The 21,803-nt window shown below is 39.5% G+C and overlaps 2 protein-coding genes across 3 annotated transcripts in view; one reads left to right on the forward strand and one right to left on the reverse strand.

The window, feature by feature from the left end:
- The window catches only part of LOC139754537 (transcription initiation factor TFIID subunit 10-like), a 105,245-nt gene continuing 83,442 nt past the window's right edge, over positions 1 to 21,803 (forward strand). The window contains exon 1 of the mRNA XM_071671854.1: positions 1 to 24. The gene's annotated coding sequence lies outside the window, so the exon portion shown is untranslated. The remainder of the gene's footprint in view (positions 25 to 21,803) is intronic.
- LOC139754534 (chloride intracellular channel exl-1-like) overlaps positions 2,098 to 21,803 on the reverse strand; it is a 72,063-nt gene continuing 52,357 nt past the window's right edge. For both annotated transcript variants that reach the window (XM_071671850.1, XM_071671849.1), the window contains exons 2-6: positions 11,415 to 11,648; positions 7,305 to 7,435; positions 5,758 to 5,959; positions 4,742 to 4,914; positions 2,098 to 3,900 (exon numbers count right to left, since the gene is read on the reverse strand). In XM_071671850.1, the coding sequence (XP_071527951.1) occupies positions 3,702 to 3,900; positions 4,742 to 4,914; positions 5,758 to 5,959; positions 7,305 to 7,435; positions 11,415 to 11,597 (888 nt within the window). In that variant the 5' untranslated portion in view covers positions 11,598 to 11,648 and the 3' untranslated portion in view covers positions 2,098 to 3,701. The remainder of the gene's footprint in view (positions 3,901 to 4,741; positions 4,915 to 5,757; positions 5,960 to 7,304; positions 7,436 to 11,414; positions 11,649 to 21,803) is intronic.

Here is a 21,803-nt window from a genome sequence, read left to right on the forward strand (position 1 = left end):
GAATATCCATTTCATTTGTTAACGGTAAGCCCATTTTACTTCACATTTGCATATTTTCTCGAACTTGTTAATGACTCCTACTGGTTAGGTAGCATGTATGAGATTGATTTGAAGTGAAGTTATTTTTTGAGACGGGTGGTTTCGAACAATAGTACCGACATTGGGACATTATTTACATAGTTGAGTTCCAGGAGGTTTGTGCACTGCGCATGTGCTTTCTTGCAAATTTATTTCTGGAAGATCAAACACTTGTAGTAAACATTCTTCACCATGTGACACCTGGAAGACGGCAGTATCGTTACTGGAGAACTGGAGATCAATGTAACTTGCTGTTAGTAGAAGAGAGATAATTTTCTTTGGTTGTTTTGATTTTTATATATATACCACCAAAGCTCTTCCTCTTATTGACTTTAATGTAGATTAAGAAGAAAAGTTCCTGTTGCACCTCATTGGTTTTAATTTAATATCCACTTAAAATAAATTAAGTGGACCTAGAGTGAGGGATAGGTTAGTAATCTGTTTGGGGTGGGATGGGGAACCTTGGAGATGAACGAGAAATTGCTGAAGCTGATGTCTGAATATGGGAGCTGAAGTAAACCATAAGTTGGATGCATTGATTAGTGTGTGGAAAGGAAGGTCACCGTTATTGAAGGCCAAGAAGGGTATGGTTGATGGTATAGTAGTTCTGCTGGTGCTATATGGATATGAGTTATGGGCAAAAATATGTAAGGAAATGGATGTGTTAGAAATGGAATGGTGTGAGGAGTGTTGATCAAGTGAGATATTGGTATGGTATTAAGTGGAGTATGCTGGAGAGCTGAGTAGGGTGGGTTGAATTGGTTTGGACAAATGAAGAGGGTGAGTGAGGGGAGCCAAAGAAGATACAGTACATGCATCAGAAGTAAAGGGAATAAAGAGGAGGGTTAGACTGAGGATGAAGTGGAAGGATGGAATAAAAGATGCCTCGAGTTATCAGGGCCTGAACATGTAGGATGATGTGAAGCTGACATGGTACAGATCAGATCAGAGCACTGTAGTCCTCATGGGGTGACTTGCTTTCAATTAGCCTGAACAAGGGCACGTGAAGTGACCAGGGGAAACCACAGAAAGGTCTATGGGGCTTGCCTGTGGTCAGGGTTTTTCTGGTTTCATTGCATTATACGTGACAGCTAGAGAGTGGCATTTCTTTGTTACTGGTGTTACTTCATAAATGTGGGACCTAGTGAACATTCATAAAGAAAAATTATGTTAACCATAAAAACTAAATCATATCCTTAACTGCTACAATGGTTTGATAGGTCACTTGGTTTTGGCCGTAAATAACCTGATTTACCAGAATAAAGCAGTGTAATTCTTCCCATTATATTGTACCGCTTCACATTTTCATGATAGGGGAATATTAATTGAACCCATTACGGGACTCAGATGTCCACAGGCTTAGGCTGTATACATAGTATATGGAGTGGTGGAGTAAGAAAATCAAGGTAGAATCACTAATCTGACATACTGAATACAAGCAGCATGGTATCCTTTTTGGGGTGTCTGTATTTTGCTTTTCATCATTCCTCCCACTTGCTTTCCTTGTAGACTTCTACAGGTTGTTTATTTGCTGCTTCGTATGACCTCTCCCTTCAAATCATTAACTGTTGGTTGCATGTTTAGTCTTTCCCTTTTTACTCTCTTTTAGGTTGAGACTTTTGTAGAGTCAATTACATTGCAAATAATTCTTTGTTGATAAGTTTGGTCAAATGAGATTTGTTTTAGATGCATTTAACTCTACAGTGAAGATCATAAATGACTGCAGTAACATTTGTAACATTTAATTTGAATGATGTTACTGTATGGTTCTCTTATGACCACTTAGCTGTCATGGTTGCTAAATTCACATTTGATGCCTGGTCAACTATGGATGACAGAAAATCCAGTGTTAGCAATCAGTCTTGTTGCAACTTAAGACTGATTAAATTATTTAGAAATATTAATTGCAGCTTATATGAATATAAAGAGTACAGGATGTTCTTTGACTAATTAGGATAAGACTTGTCCTAAAAGGGACATAAAGGGTAATAAAACAACTTTCAAGAAGAAAGGCATAAATGATTTTGAAAGCTTTACTAAACATAGTGCTATACATAAAAAGAAATTAATGTAGTGCAGTCCAGAATATGTCACAGTATCAAAATCTAACACCTTGACACATAAGCCCCATATTAGATGGGAAGCCTATAAATAGAATAAAAATTGGTAAGGATACCTAAGAAATGATGTATTTTCTCTGTAACTTATTGTATATGACTTTTGTCATCTATTACATTAATGTAGCATGTAGAAAAAAGCTTTGGACTAGACTAAACAAAATTTAAGTTTAACAGACCAGTTTTTCTTTTTCCTTGATTTATATTGTTTAGTATAAAAAAAGGATAACCCTTGTTCTGGTCCTTAAAAGCTGTAAAGAGAGATAATGATTGGTTATGTACAATGTATCATATTATACAAGATACATTCCATAAATTGTGTAGCAGTAACATCTGTCTCAACATCTTATAAAGAGAGAACTAGTGTTTTTGTCATCAGCATAATTTATGGCAGAATGAATAATTGTAACCACTATTTGGTTTCGATTGGAAAAGTATTTAAAAGAGAAATTACTACCATTACCTATAAAATCCAATACATATGATGTGAAGGTCATACAGTAATTTCACAGATCTTGTGGGATATAAGGCAGTTTAATGATAGTTTGTATGGGTTTTCATTCAGGGTTGTTGAGAAATGTGCTTGCCATTAAGATTAATTTATCAGTTATTTTGTGGTAAGAAGTATAGGGCTGTGACCTCCAGTAAATTTAACACATTGGAAATAGATATGCATTTTGATGAGTTCATCACCATATTATGCACTGATTTTTTTGTTTGTAGAAACTATTCTGACTGTTGGGATGAAAGCCTATGAAAAAAGTAAAATATTTTTTGTGAAATTTTTCTTTTTTATCTTCAGTACAGTAATGACGACATATTAGAAAGTAGCTATACAGTAATATGCTAATTGCTGCATATACTATTTTCCCTGTGGATATTACTTGAAAAATCATTGCACTAAATATTATTTTGTTTAATGCAGTTTAATACACAGTTTGAAATATACTGTATTTTGTAATTTTGTGGTAGAATGAAGGAAAATGCCACTCTTATTGTCACCAAAAGTATAAAGTACTTGGGTTTAATTTCACGGTGATATTTTGATGTTAGTTGTATACAAGGAGTTACTCTTTGATATATCATTTGATATGCTACCAAGTTGAAAAAATTAATTGAAGCTTAGCACCTTATTGGCCACAGTACACAGTATTTCTCATTTGTTAGCCATGCTAAGATGCTAAAGCATTGATGTTTTGTGTCAGAACCCTTCTCAGTGGACAGATTTCATTAAGTATTGTCCAGTGATTATGAATGAACAAATTATCTTTCTTTACCCATTATTTTCATTAAGACAACAATTACATCCAAATTGTTTAGTCAACAGAAAACAAATTGGTTTATCTTAAGGATCTTTTCTGTTATTTTTTTTATCCTAGTCAATACTTTAAACTTTTGACTTTGCATAAGAAAATCAGTTTAATTTATTGTTAATAAAAGGAGTGGTATATAATGCTGAATATGATAGTTCTAACTAAAAGTTATTAGCTGATGTTTTGGAAATTTTTATTCATCTACCACTGTTACAACTGAAGCATGAACAGGTACATCAAATGAATACTTTGGCTTTTCTTTAGCAATGACTGAGTGCTTTTTATGTGATAGTTTAGGAGTCTCTGGTCTGTCATGCCAGTGGAGAATAATTTCTTGATCACATGGGCAGGTTCGTACAAACACGGGATGAGTGTATGCTGCATGGAGGAATCTGGATGGAGAAAAAAGTGTGCATTAATACATATTCTATACTTCACAACAGAGATAAATGAACTGATACTTAATGGTTTATAAAAAGGTATATTTTTGCTAAATCTCTTCTGTACCCAGTTTTGCTCTCATGGAATGGCTTACTCAGCAAGATCACTTTGCATACAGACTGATACACATTTTTCACCATAACTGCATAATATATGTATAAGGAACAGCTTTTCATACTCTCTCAACTGTCATGTAGCTTGGTATTACAAAGCAGTATCTTATGTAATATTTCCCCTCTGTTGGTTTTGCAAAATCACAGATCAAGAATCTTATTACATCAAAGAAGTATGTCCTTTTCATTGACTTCTTTGTTTGTTTGATATGTCACTTAGTGGCTACAAATCATTTATAGGACTTTTATAAATCTCAAACTCAGTTTATTCATTTGTTTCACCTGTTTCGTTTAAATTTTCATTTTGACTTTTCCCTATCACATCTACTTGAGGTAGTTATGCTGTTTGGAAATTTCATCAGTTCCATGCTTTCAAGCTCAGTGCATTGTAGAAAATAGTAAATTACAAAACTCTGCTGTATTTTGGGGATAACTTAAGAAATTAGTAGAACTTGACAAATTTTTGGGTAAATGTAATAAGGCATTCCATGTCAAATGAGTGAAGCATGCCAGGGAGATTGATAATGCACTACTGAGCTCAAAGACAGAAATAACTACATGAGTATGGATTAACTGAAAATGATTATATTGGTAGTCAGTACAGTGTAATAACAGACAATGTAATGTTGATATGCAATTGTTGATGATGTTTATTTTAAAAGAAAAAACCGTTACATACCTCCAGAAACCCCTAAGGTTGGTGGGAATATCATAATCCTTTAAAATCTTTGCTGCAACTCGAAGGTGTTGCAATTTTGGGAGGACCTCACAGTCCAAGTGTGTCAGTCGGTTGCCGCATAGAAATTGCACTTGGGCCTCAGGAAGACAGTCCTCCTCTTCTTCTTCATCGTGCTAGTAGGGTTGGTGTAGAATTAGTATTCTGACTTGCCTTTACCACAAGATGAGACTTTATTTGCATTTTTTCTTTATGCACAAAATCTTGTGGCATGCCGATTAAATTTTGATTGATGCGTCATGAAGTAAGTACTTTGATACCAGCCATAACTTTGATCATACAAGCTATATGTATTTTGCATGAACTGAGATAAATAGTTGATAAAGTCCATGAAAAGTTTTAGCGATATCAAATTTTTTGGAATAGCATTTCAGATTCTGTTGTGTGTTCATTTTTGCTTTGTTTCATTAATATTGATTTGGTTGATATGCAGTTATCTACATGTAGTCTTTGTACTAAATATGAAAGAGATGTAAGCTTATATTTAGCCATATTGCTCAAAATATATTAATGACCTATAATATCTCGATATCTTACTGCAAATAGGATTTTACCAAATAAGAAATGAAGAAAGCAGAATGGGTTTGGAATCATTTACACATATCTAGCTACCACATTTCAGGGATGACCTCCTCAACACCTTATTCATTAATGTTCTGCCTATTCCTCCCCGTCACACAATTGCATTTGTACAATGCTTTATTTGTCTAAACTTACCACAGATGACAAGCATACTCTTTGGCTATGACACTTGGATCTCGTTGATAACATAAGTCTTAGACCTTTTAATCTGTTGCTAATTTGTGTAAGTGGAGGACCCCTTTCATGTGGCATAGAGAAAGAGAATTTTCTTGTTGAATTTTTGGTTTAAGCATCCATGAAAGTGATTATTACCCATTACTCTCATTTTACTGAGGAAAGTAATCTGATACTCATGAAATCTAGATGTAAGTATATACCTGATGGTTGCTATCACCATTGGTAAGGCCATTAGTGATAGATGTGGATTTCTCCAGAAAACTGTTAAGTTTCTGTAGGGCCTGATCTAATTTGGAAGGATCTTGGTTGACTGCCTTAATGTAAAAGCAGAACTTTGAGAAGAAGTCTTTGGTGGCGAGGTCAGCTTCAGGATTGCAATACTCTAGTCCACCTCCAGGAAACCTAATAGAAATGATGCATTTGGCTGATAAGTCATTTAAGAATGAAATTTGTTTCTAATATTTTTTTCCCATTACATTAACTTACATTAACACATAGTACTTAAAGTATATTATCCCAGTATAATGTCCTCAGAAATTGAAATTAGATTACGTTTCATCCTCTTGAATATTTCTTTCCTAGGCAACAGATTGGAGTTGAAACTATATTACCATTATCTATTGATTATGACTAAAGATAAGGTGGAAATTGTAGTACCATTCTCAACTGAACATGAGACTAAATCCATGAGGTTTCTGCAGCTCCAAGGCTACACTACAATCAGTAGCAGGAAAATGATGAACTCCTTTGGAATGATTTCCTTTAGGAGATTGTACTCTTTTTGACCACTGACAATGGCATGGCTTTACCATACAGATGAAGTCTGGTAACACCATGGGTTTGTTTCTGGCTGCTTACAAAAAAAATAATTCATTTCAACTATTCTCCATACAGTACTTGAAAGATTTGCATTTGAACACAGGCTGATGTAAATATTTAACGATATTGAGCCAGTTGTTAGCTGTGAGACTAATTGTAATTGGTTCTCTTTTTTCCATTGTTTAGTGACTGATGATTTCATACTCTGACCCTTGTTAACTTTCTACAGGTTATGCCAGTTCTAGGTAACTTTCATCATCCAGATTTTCATCCTCCATAAGGCTTTAACATTCATCTAGTCTCATAATTTTTGGGTGGTCCTAGATTTAAGCACAGTACTGCCCATTATAGTAGTAGTTTAAAATCTGTATAGCATACCGGGAATTCCTTCATTGGTATACTACACCGTGCAACACACTGGCTCTATCTTTAGTGCACAAATATCTCTTTAATGTTCCAACTTTGTCAGTTTTAAGAAAGCTTTTTTTTTTCCTTTTGTAGCTTACCAGAGGATCATTCTTTAACATAAATCTTATATGACTTTTGAAAAAGTTCCATCAGTGATGTCAGCTAGCTTGGACTCTTTTAGGTTTTGTACGTGCTACTTGACGATGTACCTAATACTGTACAGCTTTACTGATGTTACTAGACATCATTCAACTCATGTACTAGCAAAGGTTTCTGGGATTTTGTACTTTTGAAAGGTTATTCCATGATAACTAATCTAGGAAAATCTAACCTAAGCAGATCTCACCTCAACACACCTAACCTTATCTCAACAAAGGGGATATTTATTATTTTAGTAATGTATTCGGCTTGTTCGAGGGATAACTCAGTTTTGATAATTATATGTTTGATATAGAATGGCTTTCATTAATCTCATTGCAAAATGTTGATATTTCATTTTAGAATACAGGAAATAACTCACTTTGTGTCAAGGTACTGAATGATGTCGTCCAAAGCATCATAACCATCATCACCATGGATAAGGGCAGGAACATGCTTAAGTCCTAAGGCTTTAAACTCTGGTGGAGGCTTGGCTGGATTTGTTGTGATAACCTGAAAACCAATAATTTGAATGTTATTATCATTATTATACAATCCCAAGACTGCTTTCATGAAGGGGTCCTAGTGTTGTAATTTCATAACCCTTTATACGGGGCTTTTGGAACTTCAGGGCTGTTCATCGGCAGACAGGATAAACATCTTTACGAAGAGAAATTCTCTGACAAGATGGTACACAGTTTCATCAGCTTGTGATGATACTGCCTTGCCACAGGTTACTTTTCATTTGCAGTGTAACTTCAAGCAGATGGAGTCTAGTAAAACACATACAAACAACTTGGGTGTAGCAGGCAGTCCACACCCAACCCAGGTGTTTATCCTTCCCATCGGGGCTAGTCAGTAAATAGGTACCTGGCTTAGGCTCAGGTGTGTGTGCATGTGATTATTACTTGTGTTAAAGGAAAAGAGTTTTATTCTCTTGTTGCCCCATCTCTTAGCCTTTTACATATGTATCTCTTCTTTACTCCTGTGTATGTACACACACACACACACACACACACACCTCAGTCTAAGCCAGGTACCCATTTACCGACAAACCCCAAGAGGAGGGTTAACACCAGGGTTGGGGTCAGGAATGCTAACCACTACACTATGTGTGTCTACACATAAGAGGGAAGATGTGGTACATATATAAGATCAAGAGACATGCAACAAGGTTGTAATACTGTCACTTCATAATACACAAATAGTTGGTGGCCGTCATGTATGCAAGGGCTGCCTGGGATCAAATCTACATAAGTTAGAATCCTGGTTGTGGCAGCTGGCCCACAGTCCACCCAACTGTTCAATCCTCTCAATAGGCACTGGTCGATAGAATGGACACACCTGGCTCAAGCGAGGTGTGTGTGTGCGTACAAAGGGTTAAAGACATCATACACATATTGAAGGTTAAGAAGATTGGGCAAACTGAGTTTAGAAATCATTTCCTGTATAACACAATTAGCACACACACACACACACACACACACACAGCGACAAAGTATAAAAAAAAAAAAAAAAAAAAAAAAAAATATATATATATATATATATATATATATATATATATATATATATATATATTATTTTTTTTTTTTTTTTTTTTTCCAAAAGAAGGAACAGAGAAGAGGTCCAGGTGAGGATATTCCCTCAAAGGCCCAGTCCTCTGTTCTTAACGCTACCTCGCTATCGCGGGAAATAGCGAATAGTATAAAAAAAAAATATATATATATATATATATATATATATATATATATATATATATATATATATATATATATATACACACACACAACATGGAAGCGGAAGTGGATCATAGGGTGGGGGAGGGGGCGAAAATTCTGGGAGCCTTGAAGAATGTGTGGAAGTCGAGAACATTATCTCGGAAAGAAAAAATGGGTATGTTTGAAGGAATAGTGGTTCCAACAATGTTGTATGGTTGCGAGGCGTGGACTGTGGATAGAGTTGTGCGCAGGAGGATGGATGTGCTGGAAATGAGATGTTTGAGGACAATGTGTGGTGTGAGGTGGTTTGATCGAGTAAGTAACGTAAGGGTAAGAGAGATGTGTGGAAATAAAAAGAGCGTGGTTGAGAGAGCAGAAGAGGGTGTTTTGAAATGGTTTGGTCACATGGAGAGAATGAGTGAGGAAAGATTGACCAAGAGGATATATGTGTCGGAGGTGGAGGGAACGAGGAGAAGAGGAGACCAAATTGGAGGTGGAAAGATGGAGTGAAAAAGATTTTGTGTGATCGGGGCCTGAACATGCAGGAGGGTGAAAGGAGGGCAAGGAATAGAGTGAATTGGAGCGATGTGGTATACCGGGGTTGACGTGCTGTCAGTGGATTGAATCAAGGCATGTGAAGCGTCTGGGGTAAACCATGGAAAGCTGTGTAGGTATGTATATTTGCGTGTGTGGACGTATGTATATACATGTGTATGGGGGTGGGTTGGGCCATTTCTTTCGTCTGTTTCCTTGCGCTACCTCGCAAACGCGGGAGAGCGACAAAGCAAAAAAAAAAAAAAAAAAAAATATATATATATATATATATATATATATATATATTTATGAAAAGATTATGTGAATGATCAGTGATGGTGCGATTTCTGGATTAACAATCATTCAGCATTTGGTTGCCATTTAATCCAGAAACATGCGTGAGGCGGGAGAGAACAGTATTTTGTCAAAAAAGACAGATATACAAATATGATTAGCAGTCTGGCAAATATAAGTCCCTTGAATAAAAGCAGTCTTAAGAAACATATTGTAATAATGGAAAAGAAAATGTTTACAGTAAATGTTAGAAGAACAATGGGTGACTGATACAATCTCAAGATTGTCACTTCATCTACGTGGTGTGTGGGTGTATCTTTAGTTTTTTCTACGATACAGCCAAAGGAGTTGGCGGATAATTACTTCATTTTCGTTGTTTTTGAATAATACTATGATCTAAACTTGTATCAAAGAATCTTTTCGTAAGCATTCGCACAGAGATATTCCGGTAACCTTTTCTTTATTTACTTTCAACTATCCCTCAATTACCTAATGTGAAAGTGGAAGTTTGATATAAATGTATATATCTATATCATAGGACCTGTGGGTGCCCCCGCAGAAGTGTTTGTGAGGGCAAAAACGTATGTTGGGCTTATCTTTATACAGTGTAAGTCGTTAAACTAGAGATACTTTGTGGGTTTAAACGGAAACAAATGTACACTTGACAGAAGTATGATTTTTTTTTTTGTTTGATTCCATTCAAGTAATTACGGCTATGCAATATGCAAATGTACATTTTTCTTCTTTTTGTATGTGATTGTGAAATGTAAAGGGATGGGATATGTCCTCTCCTGTTCGTTCTCGCGATCGCCCGTCATGGAACCCTCAGTCTCAGATATCGTTCCGGCTTTGGTTACTGTGGTGTAACTCCCGTAGAAGATCGACCATGAGGTTTTAATTACCTATAGACTATGAATTATATGTCCGCGACCTCACTATACCCCACAATATCCTCGAAGAGTAACGGACATAAACAAGAAACCAGTAATAATAACATTGCGGCACTTGCTGAATGCGAACTCAAAGTATACCGATGGGATGACATGTACTTTTTATTTTTTTTGAGGTGGGTTAAGGGTTTGATCCTTTTCCCATTCTCTTTTCTCAGAAGAGTAAACTTTCCCGTGTGTAACAATTCGTTGCCAGTTTGTGTGGTCAGATGTTGAGACAGAAGCCTATTGTCATGTTTAGAGTTATTATTGAATCTGATGAGATTCATCGGAGGCAACGAGATTACATCTACAGTTATGAGCAGCTGTCATTTTACTTCACTCGACATAGATTTGATTATGAGAACGCTGGAACATTTTGACAATGACTTCAAAGTCATTCTTACGGAACACTATTTTGCATTGCATTACACAGCAGTCAACTGAAGTTTGTTCAGGGCCTGACTTAAACCTAACTTTGATATGAGGTTTGGAACTTGTAACATTTTGATTATAAGTTATGTACAAAAAAGTAGATCATTATTCTTAATTGCAAAAGAAATTGAGTGTGACGTCGGTACATTGCGAATTTAGTGTGCTTTGACCTACCCGAGTTGGGCAAGAAGCATTTAGCAAGAAATTCGTGTACGCATTAAGTCTCCAGTTATTAGTGTTATAAAGGCGCTGGCTTCATTTTCCTAGAGCTTTTGCTTTCATCGCTGATTTCCCTTGAGCTAGTGAAAACGTGCTTCGCTCATAGTAAAATCTGAAAAGGCCCACGGTCTAACGGAAATTAAACGTTAGGTTAAGAATCTGCTGTTGTGGGTCACTTCTATTATGGTAATACCAAGTAGTGGCCGAAATACACTTAGGTCCACGTGGACTCCGCCCAGTTTCTTAGAAGGACATTCTCCTACGGGCATGTTTGTATTTGGACGATCGGAGCTGACCTAGCAGTGGGTTGGAGTGTAATGAGAGGTTGCGTTGATTATCATGCCTCCGGGAAGATAGACCTACCTTAAATCTGAGAAGGTTGTGTTGTGACTTGATGAGGAGGACCATGAAGACTCTCTGGCAGAAGGGACACGCGCCCATTCTCTCCCCGTCAACGCCTGCCTTGACATAGACGGTGACCTCCTCCCGTCCGTTGGCCGCCGCACCGGCCGCCACCACCACAGGCGGCTGGCCCACGCTGCCCATCGTACTCACTGCGGATTATAACAAGGGCTCTTCTATCCCTTTCCACTCGCGCTGAAAAGAAAAAACAAAATCATAGCATGAATGTATGTACATTACTGCAATTTATCGTCGATATTGATGGAGTTTTTTTCCTGCGATTGTTTGCACAGATTTGGAACTTTCTTTAATTTGTAACGAGGATGTTTTACTGTAGGCCGAATGTACTTTACAGCCTACTTAGGATAGATCATAGATTTTCTTGAGATTTGTACTTTTCACTTCGTGCCAAACATGTTAGTTTTCCTTTTGTATTTCCACAAAATTACATCCCTTGTGACTCATCTGGATTTGTAGCTTTTTTCTTAATCACGTTGTCTTCTTTTACCTACATATGCAAGATCTATATCGGTAGATTATAATTACCTCAGCATATTCGCCACGCAGTGGAGGTCCTATCGCTTCCGGATACAGTAGATAAGCAGGAAAAAAGTGCACGTGACATCCTTACATGTTTGATGGGAAGGAGTGCTGTCCTTCCGCATAGTCAGATTCAATTGGATGAGGTGATCGACCCACTCCTCTCTACCCTCGACCACCCCTACCATTTAAAGGCTCCGCCGAAGCCATATAAGATCAAGCATTATCAGAACCATTCAGTCACCGTCTGGTACTTCTTCCCTTACATGTTCCCAGCTGGGGAAGCTAAAGTTCACTTTTTTTTCATCTTGAATGTTTTTTCCCAGCTTTGCGGAGGTAAGCCAGGAAGACAAAAAATTTAAAAAGGCCTCATTTGCTCGCATCCAGTCTCTAATTGTGGTGTATAATGCACCTCACAGACCTTTCTGTGGTTTCCTCTGCCATGTATATATATATATATATATATATATATATATATATATATATATATATATGTGTGTCGAGATGAAAAAAAAGTGAACTTTAGCTTCCCCAGCTGGGAATATGTGTGAATGGAAGTCGAGAACATTATCTCGGAAAGCAAAAATGGGTATGTTTGAGGGAATAGTGGTTCCAACAATGTTGTATGGTTGCGAGGCGTGGGCTATGGATAGAGATGTGCGCAGGAGGATGGATGTGCTGGAAATGAGATGTTTGAGGACAATGTGTGGTGTGAGGTGGTTTGATCGAGTAAGTAACGTAAGGGTAAGAGAGATGTGTGGAAATAAAATGAGCGTGGTTGAGAGAGCAGAAGAGGGTGTTTTGAAATGGTTTGGGCACATGGAGAGAATGAGTGAGGAGAGATTGACCAAGAGGATATATGTGTCGGAGGTGGAGGGAACGAGGAGAAGAGGGAGACCAAATTGGAGGTGGAAAGATGGAGTGAAAAAGATTTTGTGTGATCGGGGCCTGAACATGCAGGAGGGTGAAAGGAGGGCAAGAAATAGAGTGAATTGGAGTCATGTGGTATACAGGGGTTGACGTGCTGTCAGTGGATTGAAGCAAGGCATGTGAAACGTCTGGGGTAAACCATGGAAAGCTGTGTAGGTATGTATATTTGCGTGTGTGGACGTGTGTATGTACATGTGTATGGGGGGGGGGGGGTTGGGCCATTTCTTTCGTCTGTTTCCTTGCGCTACCTCGCAAACGCGGGAGACAGCGACAAAGTATAAAAAAAAAAAAAAAAAAAAAAAAAAATATATGTGTGTGTGTGTGTGTGTGCAAAGTAGATTTTTATAACTTTGTTCCGCTGGGGATGAAACATCGATTAGCGACGAGGCTAGAAACGATCGAGAAGCATTGATCGTAATTGAAACATTTCTGAGCTTTGGTATTCATATGTAGTATTTTGTAAAATGAATTCTATACACTACTCTTCGGTAGTGTATCGTAGCAAGTTCGTGTGTTCCTGCCTCGTTTCGTGGCTGATGAATAGTGAGGAGGTGGGAGTAGTAACTTTGCATATCACAGAGAGCGTGGACCGTGTCAGGTGTTGTCGGCGTAGTAAAGGCGGTGATAACCTCTCCAAACGTCACTCACAAGAGACCCGCATTCTCTCTCTCTCTCTCTCTCTCTCTCTCTCTCTCTCTCTCTCTCTCTCTCTCTCTCTCTCTCTCTCTCTCTGCCGTCACACACACACACACACACACACACACACACACCTTATTACCCTTCCATCACACACGCTCTTGCGTAAGCTGGCACACCCACTAACCGATCAGTTCGTATATTTCATCCGTACTTTTTACTGCGTGCTTTCTTCGCCATTCATCAATATGATATTCAAACCACGCAAATCATAGTAATGTAGAGGATTCAGAGAAAGGCTAAAATGTTATGTACAATTGGTCACCTATTATATTACAGGGTAAGAGAATGATAGTTTCCTTTTTTTATAATGATTTTTTTTTTTGTATAATTAGATAAGGTGGTTTTGTGGGCTGGCGTGAAACAGTATACTCTCGGCGTCGTGAGTCACGAACCCCTATAGATGGCTCCCCCTCATCCCCACCCCCCCTCCACGCTGTTACTGGGGTATCCCCCCCTCCCTCTCCCCTTCCACATCCCTCCCCTCCTCCTGCCATCCACTCTACCTGCCCTTTGTTCACCGTCTTCACCGTGTGTGTGGTTGTTTCTTTATCCCCTAAACCCGTTTCACGTTGAATTATGGTTGCGTTTTATATATATATATATATATATATATATATATATATATATATATATATATATATATATATATATATATATTATTGTTGACTTTCTGGACTTTAGCGAGTTTACTTTTTTGGGGGGTGGGGAGGGGGGGTGATACATTGCCATCATATCGGTAGAAAATCGACCACAAGGAGGAAATGTGGTAACGCTCTCCGAATATAGTGTTATCCTCTTGGCCATCTCCTTTCTCGTGCACCTCTATACTCTTATTGTCTCGCACTGATGTTGAAATCTACCTCCATTCCCGCCCTGTTGACAGGAGGCCAACACTTCTTAGGACTACATGTGTTGCCTCCTCGGGCCCACATATTTCAATTCCTCTTTTCTTTTGTTCTTTAACTGGGAGGATGAAGCCCTTCAGAAGATTTATACACTTCTAATCTTAGATATCCTGGGGACAGTTGTTTTGTAATGAATCTTTTTCGGTGGCTACTGAGAATTTTTGATGTCCGGCAGATGTCAGGCAGGTTTGACAATCTCTCTCTTACGGAATTGGCAGTTTTGATTCGTGGCAGTACAGAAACGTGTACTGCGTCTAACTTCTCCATCAGAAATTTGTTGTTTGTTGCCTGTTGTGTTGGTTATTAAAGCCTGCACCTCTACACATATACTACGCCGAGTCTTTGGGCAAACGGTGTGGCTCGGGACGTGTTGCCTGTGAGGAGGAATTGATGTAAGGGAGGAATTTAGGTGAGCTGGGAGTGTGGATTAAGGGAGTGCGTGTGTGTGTAAAAGAATGGCCTGGTTAATGGAGATGTGGGTGTGTTTGTGTGTAAGCCTTTGTTGAGACTGTAACGTTGGGGGGGGGGAGGCTCCTTAGTTGGAGAGGGGTGTAGAAAAACGTAAGAGGATCGTTTCAAATCCTGGGGAACAGTCTCACTGTGACCTGTCATGTCCGTGAAGACTGTTGAACAGTAGTGTTTGTATCGCTGTAGTCGAGACTATGACCTCAAATAATGATTGGTGTTCCACGGGTATTATACTAACGAACCTCTCTAATTGAGGGTTAATCTCATCTTATTCTAAGGGGAAGAATCGCTTCTTATGTGTTGTGTTAATTCATTTGTTCGTAGTTTAGCGTTAAATAGTCTTGAGTATGGATCACGAATCATAAGGTCGAATGCAGTTTACTCGCAACTCAAGTTAGAAAAAGTTGAGCTTGGTTAGTGTTGGTGAGTAATGCCATGAGAGAGAGAGAGAGAGAGAGAGAGAGAGAGAGAGAGAGAGAGAGAGAGAGAGAGAGAGAGAGAGAGAGAGAGAATTGTCTCATCTTCCTTAACGCGTCTTCATGAAATACATAATCCTTGTAGACGCGATGATAGTTGAAGATATATTGTCGTTATTACCGCCTAAGACCACCTTCTCTTCTTGAAGCTTCAAAGTTACGCTGCTATCAGTAGCAGGAGAAAGGCTGGACTGGACTCCTTCAGAGTGCCAAGTTCTTTGACTACGTTTCAGTTCGATGATACAACCTCGCCTAAGGGGACTTTTCACTTACCCTGTACCCGCAAGCAGGTGGATTCCGGTATCCCCATGATATGTATATGGTACCGAATTCAGCTTTCATATAGTTACATCGTAGTAAGTGAAAACACGAGCGAGGCTGTATCGTCATCAGGGGGAGGAACAGATATGCAGCCTCGTATTGGAATTTCTCCCTCCAAAGGAACCCGTTATTTCCTTACTCCTGCTTTGGGTGCAAGCCTAAGAAATGTAGAGTCCCCAGAAAGGGGGTCCCGTGGTTTTATGATTAAGATAATGAATTCTATACATTGCTCTCATGGGAAAGCTCTCCACTTTAAATGTCACAATGACAACATTTCCTGTTCTAAGAAAAGATCGTTGTTCTAAAAAGCGCAGAAGACGTCATTTGTGTATTTCTGTACGCCTTTGTCGCGTTGGCTGGGCCGCTGTCGGGCTGGCGTCGTGCAACGGCTCCGCCGGCGTGTTTGTCATGCCCGTTATTTAATTTCTGGTCACCATCGCTCGGTTCTCCGACCATTGCCATAAGGGCGACATGTCGCTGTCGTTCAGTTTGGACTGGACAAGGATAATTCAGTTCGCGAGGACGAGAGGTCGTTCCTGTAGAAGTATTACGAGACAAACGTGTTTTTTTTATTATCATTATTTCAGGGTCGCTTGTTCTTTAAGCATATTATCGGAGCGAAGGTTGGAGTTCGTGTCATGTCGACTTTCTCCTTTTTTTCATCTAGCTTAAATTTGGCGTCTCAGGTCATTATAGAACCATTTGAATCATGACATCCTGGGTAATGGTGACTTGGCCATGTACAAAGCGACATGACCATTTTGGTCGTGTGGATTGTTAATTTGTGCCTGGCGAGGCTTTGGAAGGGGCAGCTGTGGTGATGATGCCTTCATGGGTTGGGATAGGTAGGTAGGCTAGGAGATCAGGTTGGTGGTGGTGGCAACATTGTAAACCATCCACACATCTGTACACGCTCGAACTAACCTTCTGTTCCTCTAAGTTTACCGTCCGGCCTCGCTCGCTTGTCTTTGCTTCGTGACCACTGAATAGAAAAGTAGGAAATAGGGTAACACTGTATAGTCATGTGAAAATGATTTCGTTGTTCGTTCTTTCTATGACATGTTTGTAGTCTGATGGATGTTCTTTGTTGTTGCATATTCTTTCTAAGTCATTTGTGTAGTCTGTTCGAAGGATGTTCTTTGTTGTTGCATGTTCTTTCAGTCATTTGTGTAGTCTGTTTGAAGGATGTTCTTTGTTGTTGTATAAGCAAGATATCTCGTCTTAAAGTAAGAACGCGGCTAGAGGGATCTACAGATGGAGTCTGACGCCTTGTTGTTAGGCTAGCGCGATTCTAGTGCCCATCTGTTATGTTGGCGTAAGCTCAGCATCTTGTTGCTGTGTTGGCGCTAGTGTAGCGTTTTGTTATCTTGGCGTGAGTTGTTATGTAGGCGCGAGTTTAGCGCCCTTCTGTTAGGTTGGCGCAAGTCTAGCGTCTTGTTATGTAGGCATGAGTCTAGCGCCCTTCTGTTATGTAGGTGCGAGTCTAGCGCCCTTCCCTCATGTTGGTGCTAGTCCAGCGCCCTTCTCATGTTGGCCCAGCGAGTCTAATGTCTTTTTCTTGTGTTAGCGCGAAATGTATAACTTTCTTCACAGTGTTCAGACGTGATACATTAAAAGGCCATTAACTGGAAAGTGTAGCAGACGTACTTATCCAATTATTGTATAATTTGGGACACCGCTCTGGCTTTGGCCTGTTCGGATCTCTCCACCACACCGTTCGAGAACCGTCTTACTGGTGCATTGGTAAAACTCGGAGACTGAGATGTTATAAGGGGTAGTAATGGTGACGAGAGAAATATTGAGTAGTGTTGTTGTGTAAGAAAGGCTACTGTGTGTGTGTGTGTGTGTGTGTGTGTGTGTGTTGGGGGGGGGGGGGGGTCACATTTCCCTTACGTCACGCGCATAGCATACAACGTACTTTAGATATTTGTCAATTGAAGTAATGAAGTTCTGTGTTATCACCCATCGACCATGACTCGCACTTGGCCATATTTCTGTCCAGTTTGATTGAGTGTTAAAAGACGAGACACCAGTGGCCATAGAGGGATCCCTTGCATGGTCAGGAGAAAGGGGGACTCACCCACCCACCCACCTGCAACCAACAGATGAGTTGAGGGTGTGAGGGTATGAAAGGTACTATGCCGTTGGTCTTGCTGTACATACCTGCACCACGCGTCCTCAAAACCCCTTGGGCGCAACTGTGTGAACTCTGGTGTAGTGTGGCCTGACAGAGAGAGAGAGAGAGAGAGAGAGAGAGAGAGAGAGAGAGAGAGAGAGAGAGAGAGAGAGAGAGAGACAGGTTGTAAACAGGCCGATTATACTCAAGGGACGTATCCATTATCGCTGTGTTAAAGGGTCGTACCATCTTGCTCTGGGGGTCGTGCTCAAGGGTTTTTTTTTTACGCCATTGTGCTTCATGCGTTAAGGGACGGCTGAAATAATTCCTATTACATATTTCTTAAATTTTGAACTCCAATTAAAAACGAGTTCTTAGTCTTTTAAAGATTTATGATAACTGTGCCTGTTGGCAGCAGTGCGTGACTAAAAATATTGATGTATTTCTGTCAGGCATTTTTTAAGTTATGTAACATTTGATAAGTAATATGAACATACACACTTATCATATTTCAGCGACAAGCTGCTGTTTATATTCAATGAATAATTGAATTATCCTTCGTTTTTTATTTATTTTTTTATTGAAAGCTACGAAAGGATCTGGTATTCAGACTATGACAGCATAGGACATGTAAGTCACGGGTTCGAATCCCAACGAATTGGATAATGTCGGGAGCAAATTGTTGTATGTTGCTTGTATAGGTTTGCCCACTTCCTGCAGGATAGGAGGGATGTTTCTCCCATATCCTTGATCCCAATTTGTGATGTGTCGTTCTGGCCTGCTGTATTCGTCTCAGAGGCCTATTTGAATTAATACAGTCCAATTACAGTTAGCGTAACACACTGGTCACACCGGCGGAAGCGTTACTGTTGTCACGCATCATCTAGCGCCATTTGGCAGATTCGTAGGCATCATTTTCGTGGCTTGAAAGGCCTGCTGTGGTGTGTTAACCTGCTTGAAAAGACATGTATCAATGTGGCTATTGTCACTCATTCATCCTGCGGTCACGCATCGAAATTGGTCCTACAGTGGCTCGCGAGCGAACCACCCAGCGATATCCGAAGGCGATGTGGAATCAAAATAAGCCGTGCTGGACACGTGCTGGGTTACGAAAGAAAGAAAAAACTAATTTTTTCGTAGTTGCTGTGATTATTTCTTGGCGCTCCCCCTCAAGAAAATAAGTATCCAACTAGCCAAGATTATAGACCCTTAGGGAAACACACACACACACACACACTCACGGTGCTGTGGTCTCCCCAATTACATGATACAAATCGAAAAAGAGTTTCAGTTTTCCCCCTGACCAACCCCAATATACTTGGTTCTGTGGCGGGAGATTTCATGGCGACGGTGAAATATATCGGAGACGTGTGTAAGCGCTGCGTGACGGCGCACTTCAGCATGCATTTTTTACCCCCGTCCCACCTAACCGCCGATTCGAGTTCCATAGCTTATTAACGAAAAAAAAAAATATATTGTCATTCCGTTGCATGAAAAAAAAAAAACCGGATATTGATTACCTGATATTGATTCTGGTCATTTGGTAGATACTGTTGTTTTACGTAAAAGATGTGTGGCAACAGATGTCAGCATTTTTTTTTTAAACAGCTTTCGATGAAATGTGATTCAAATACAGATTCAAATTATTTTGCTGACAATAGCGATTGTTAGCGTCATTTAGACAGTGGTTGTCACTAAGTGTTTTATCCTGTTGTGGATGACGAGGTAACCGGTTAAGAATGCTGCAGGATGATAAAGGACTTGAAGAACTGCTGACCATAATTTTCTCTTTTTTTTATCATATCCTTTTGAAAAGCCATACACTGTGCACCCTCTGCGGTCAATTACGTCATCGTAAAGACAATTGGCTGAACGCACAGATTTATCTGTGATTTTCCTGTACTTAGTTTACTAGAAATAAACTGAATCTTATGGTAGAACCTGAAATGCCGCAGCGGTAAGCTACGGAGTGGACGAATTCGTGTGGCTGATTCACGCGGCGTCACGGCGTAGGTTCGGCGTGTCGTGGGCGGGAGTCGATGAGTTATTCTCGCGTTTCGGTCACCGTCTCGGAATTCCCACCTGTTTGCGGAGGTCTGGTAGCTTTCCCCGGTTGAAGGTTAGGCTACATGATGTAAAACTTGGGGGCCATATAACCATGAAAGCTTGCCAGTGGCGAGTTGAGCTTGAACTCTTACAAGAGAGGTTACGGTGTAGCGAGAATCGTCCAAGGTGAGTCACAGAGACGGGGCTCAAGACATAAGTAAGCCACAACAGCCTTAGTTCAGCTCATTAGATAACTAGTGCTCTCAGGTCTTTGGTGGGCATGAGGCTAGTTTTCCTAGTGTGTCTGCTGGTGGCAGTGTTTGATGCGTTAGTTTTTCACTTGGTGTGTATTCTTGTCAGTTCTTCGGGTGTTATATCTAAGTGGAAGTTGCGTGTGTGTGTTTCTTTTTAGTTCACATGTGGCTTGTCGTATCTTACTTTGCCTTGTGGTGTTTGTTGTTTTCTTAGTGTGTCTTGTGGTGTTTATCGACTTAGTTTCTCACGAGTTAGTTTCTCAGGTGATGGTTTTCATATTTTTAAGTTGTTGACTGTTTATTTACTTTTTTTCAGGAGCAAGTATTGTATTATCGTTCGTTTATCAGTTGGTGATGTTTGGTTTCGTAGTTTCTCGAGTGGCGTATGTCCGTTCACGGGATGGTGTTTGCTTTAATTTTTTTTTCCTTTCCCTCCTCTGGCTCTCAGCTCCGATGGTGGTGGTGAGAGGCCTAGAAGATTGGTGGGCTATATTCCCAACGTAGACACTTGGTGTGTGTGTGTGTGTGTGTGTGTGTGTGTGTGTACTTTTTCTGGCGGTGATTCGCGATGTGTTTGTGTGTGTCATCCTGGGTGGTGCTCACTGGTACTCTGTTGATGTTAGAGGAGCAATGGCCCTAAAGTACTACTACTACGACTACTGCTGCTACTACTGATAATAATAATGATACTAATGATAATAATGATAATGATAGTAATAATGATAATAATAATAATAATAATAATAATAATAATAATAATAATAATAATAATAATGCCTAGAAAAACATACGAGTGCTGAAAAGATGGCAACTGAGAGATGGGTTGAAAGAGTATCAATGACCTTACGAGAGTATAAGACGGTGTTGTGGAAAGAGATGAATAGTGCCAGTAGAACAAAAGAACAGATGGGGCGTTAGTGAGGAAAACGGGTGGCGAAGCGGTAACATGCATCAAAAAGATGAAAAAGAGATGGATTGAGTATTCTGATGACCTGCTAAATGTTTTGGACGATAGAATGGTGGATGTGGTGTTTTTGAGAAAGGCGGCATGCAGAGTTGAGAGGGGAGTTGGCAAATAAATTGATGAAAAGGGAGGAGTTAGTTAGGGGCGTATCTAGGGGAAATAGCGCCTATGGCAAGCACTGAAATTGCGCCCCCTGGCTTCATTAAAAATGTACATACAGTGGATGTATATAAAAATATATACAGTGTAATTATAAACTGCTGAAGAGATAGGCCAAACTTAGATATATATATATATATAAACCCCTAAAGACTTATTTGATCAAAATTGTAACGTATAAGCGGTAATGCAAATGAGAGTAGCAAAATATTACTATAGTTGAAAAGTAGGTGAGTTTCTTTTTTTTATATTACGAAACCAAACCGTTGAAAATATCAATCGGGTAGTATATGTCGAAAAACAAACCTGTTGAGTGCCCCCCCTTTCAAGTGGCGCCCAGGGCACCTGCCCTACCTGCCATACCCTAGATACGCCATTGTAACTATTACCTTCAGTTTTTGGTATTTTTCTCAGAAAATAAGCTTTCCTTTAAATACTTATTATAAGAAATATTTTCCATGCCGAATACAAA

Source organism: Panulirus ornatus, chromosome 17 (assembly GCF_036320965.1).
Source record: "Panulirus ornatus isolate Po-2019 chromosome 17, ASM3632096v1, whole genome shotgun sequence".
In the NCBI taxonomy this organism is placed as follows: Eukaryota; Metazoa; Arthropoda; class Malacostraca; order Decapoda; family Palinuridae; genus Panulirus; species Panulirus ornatus.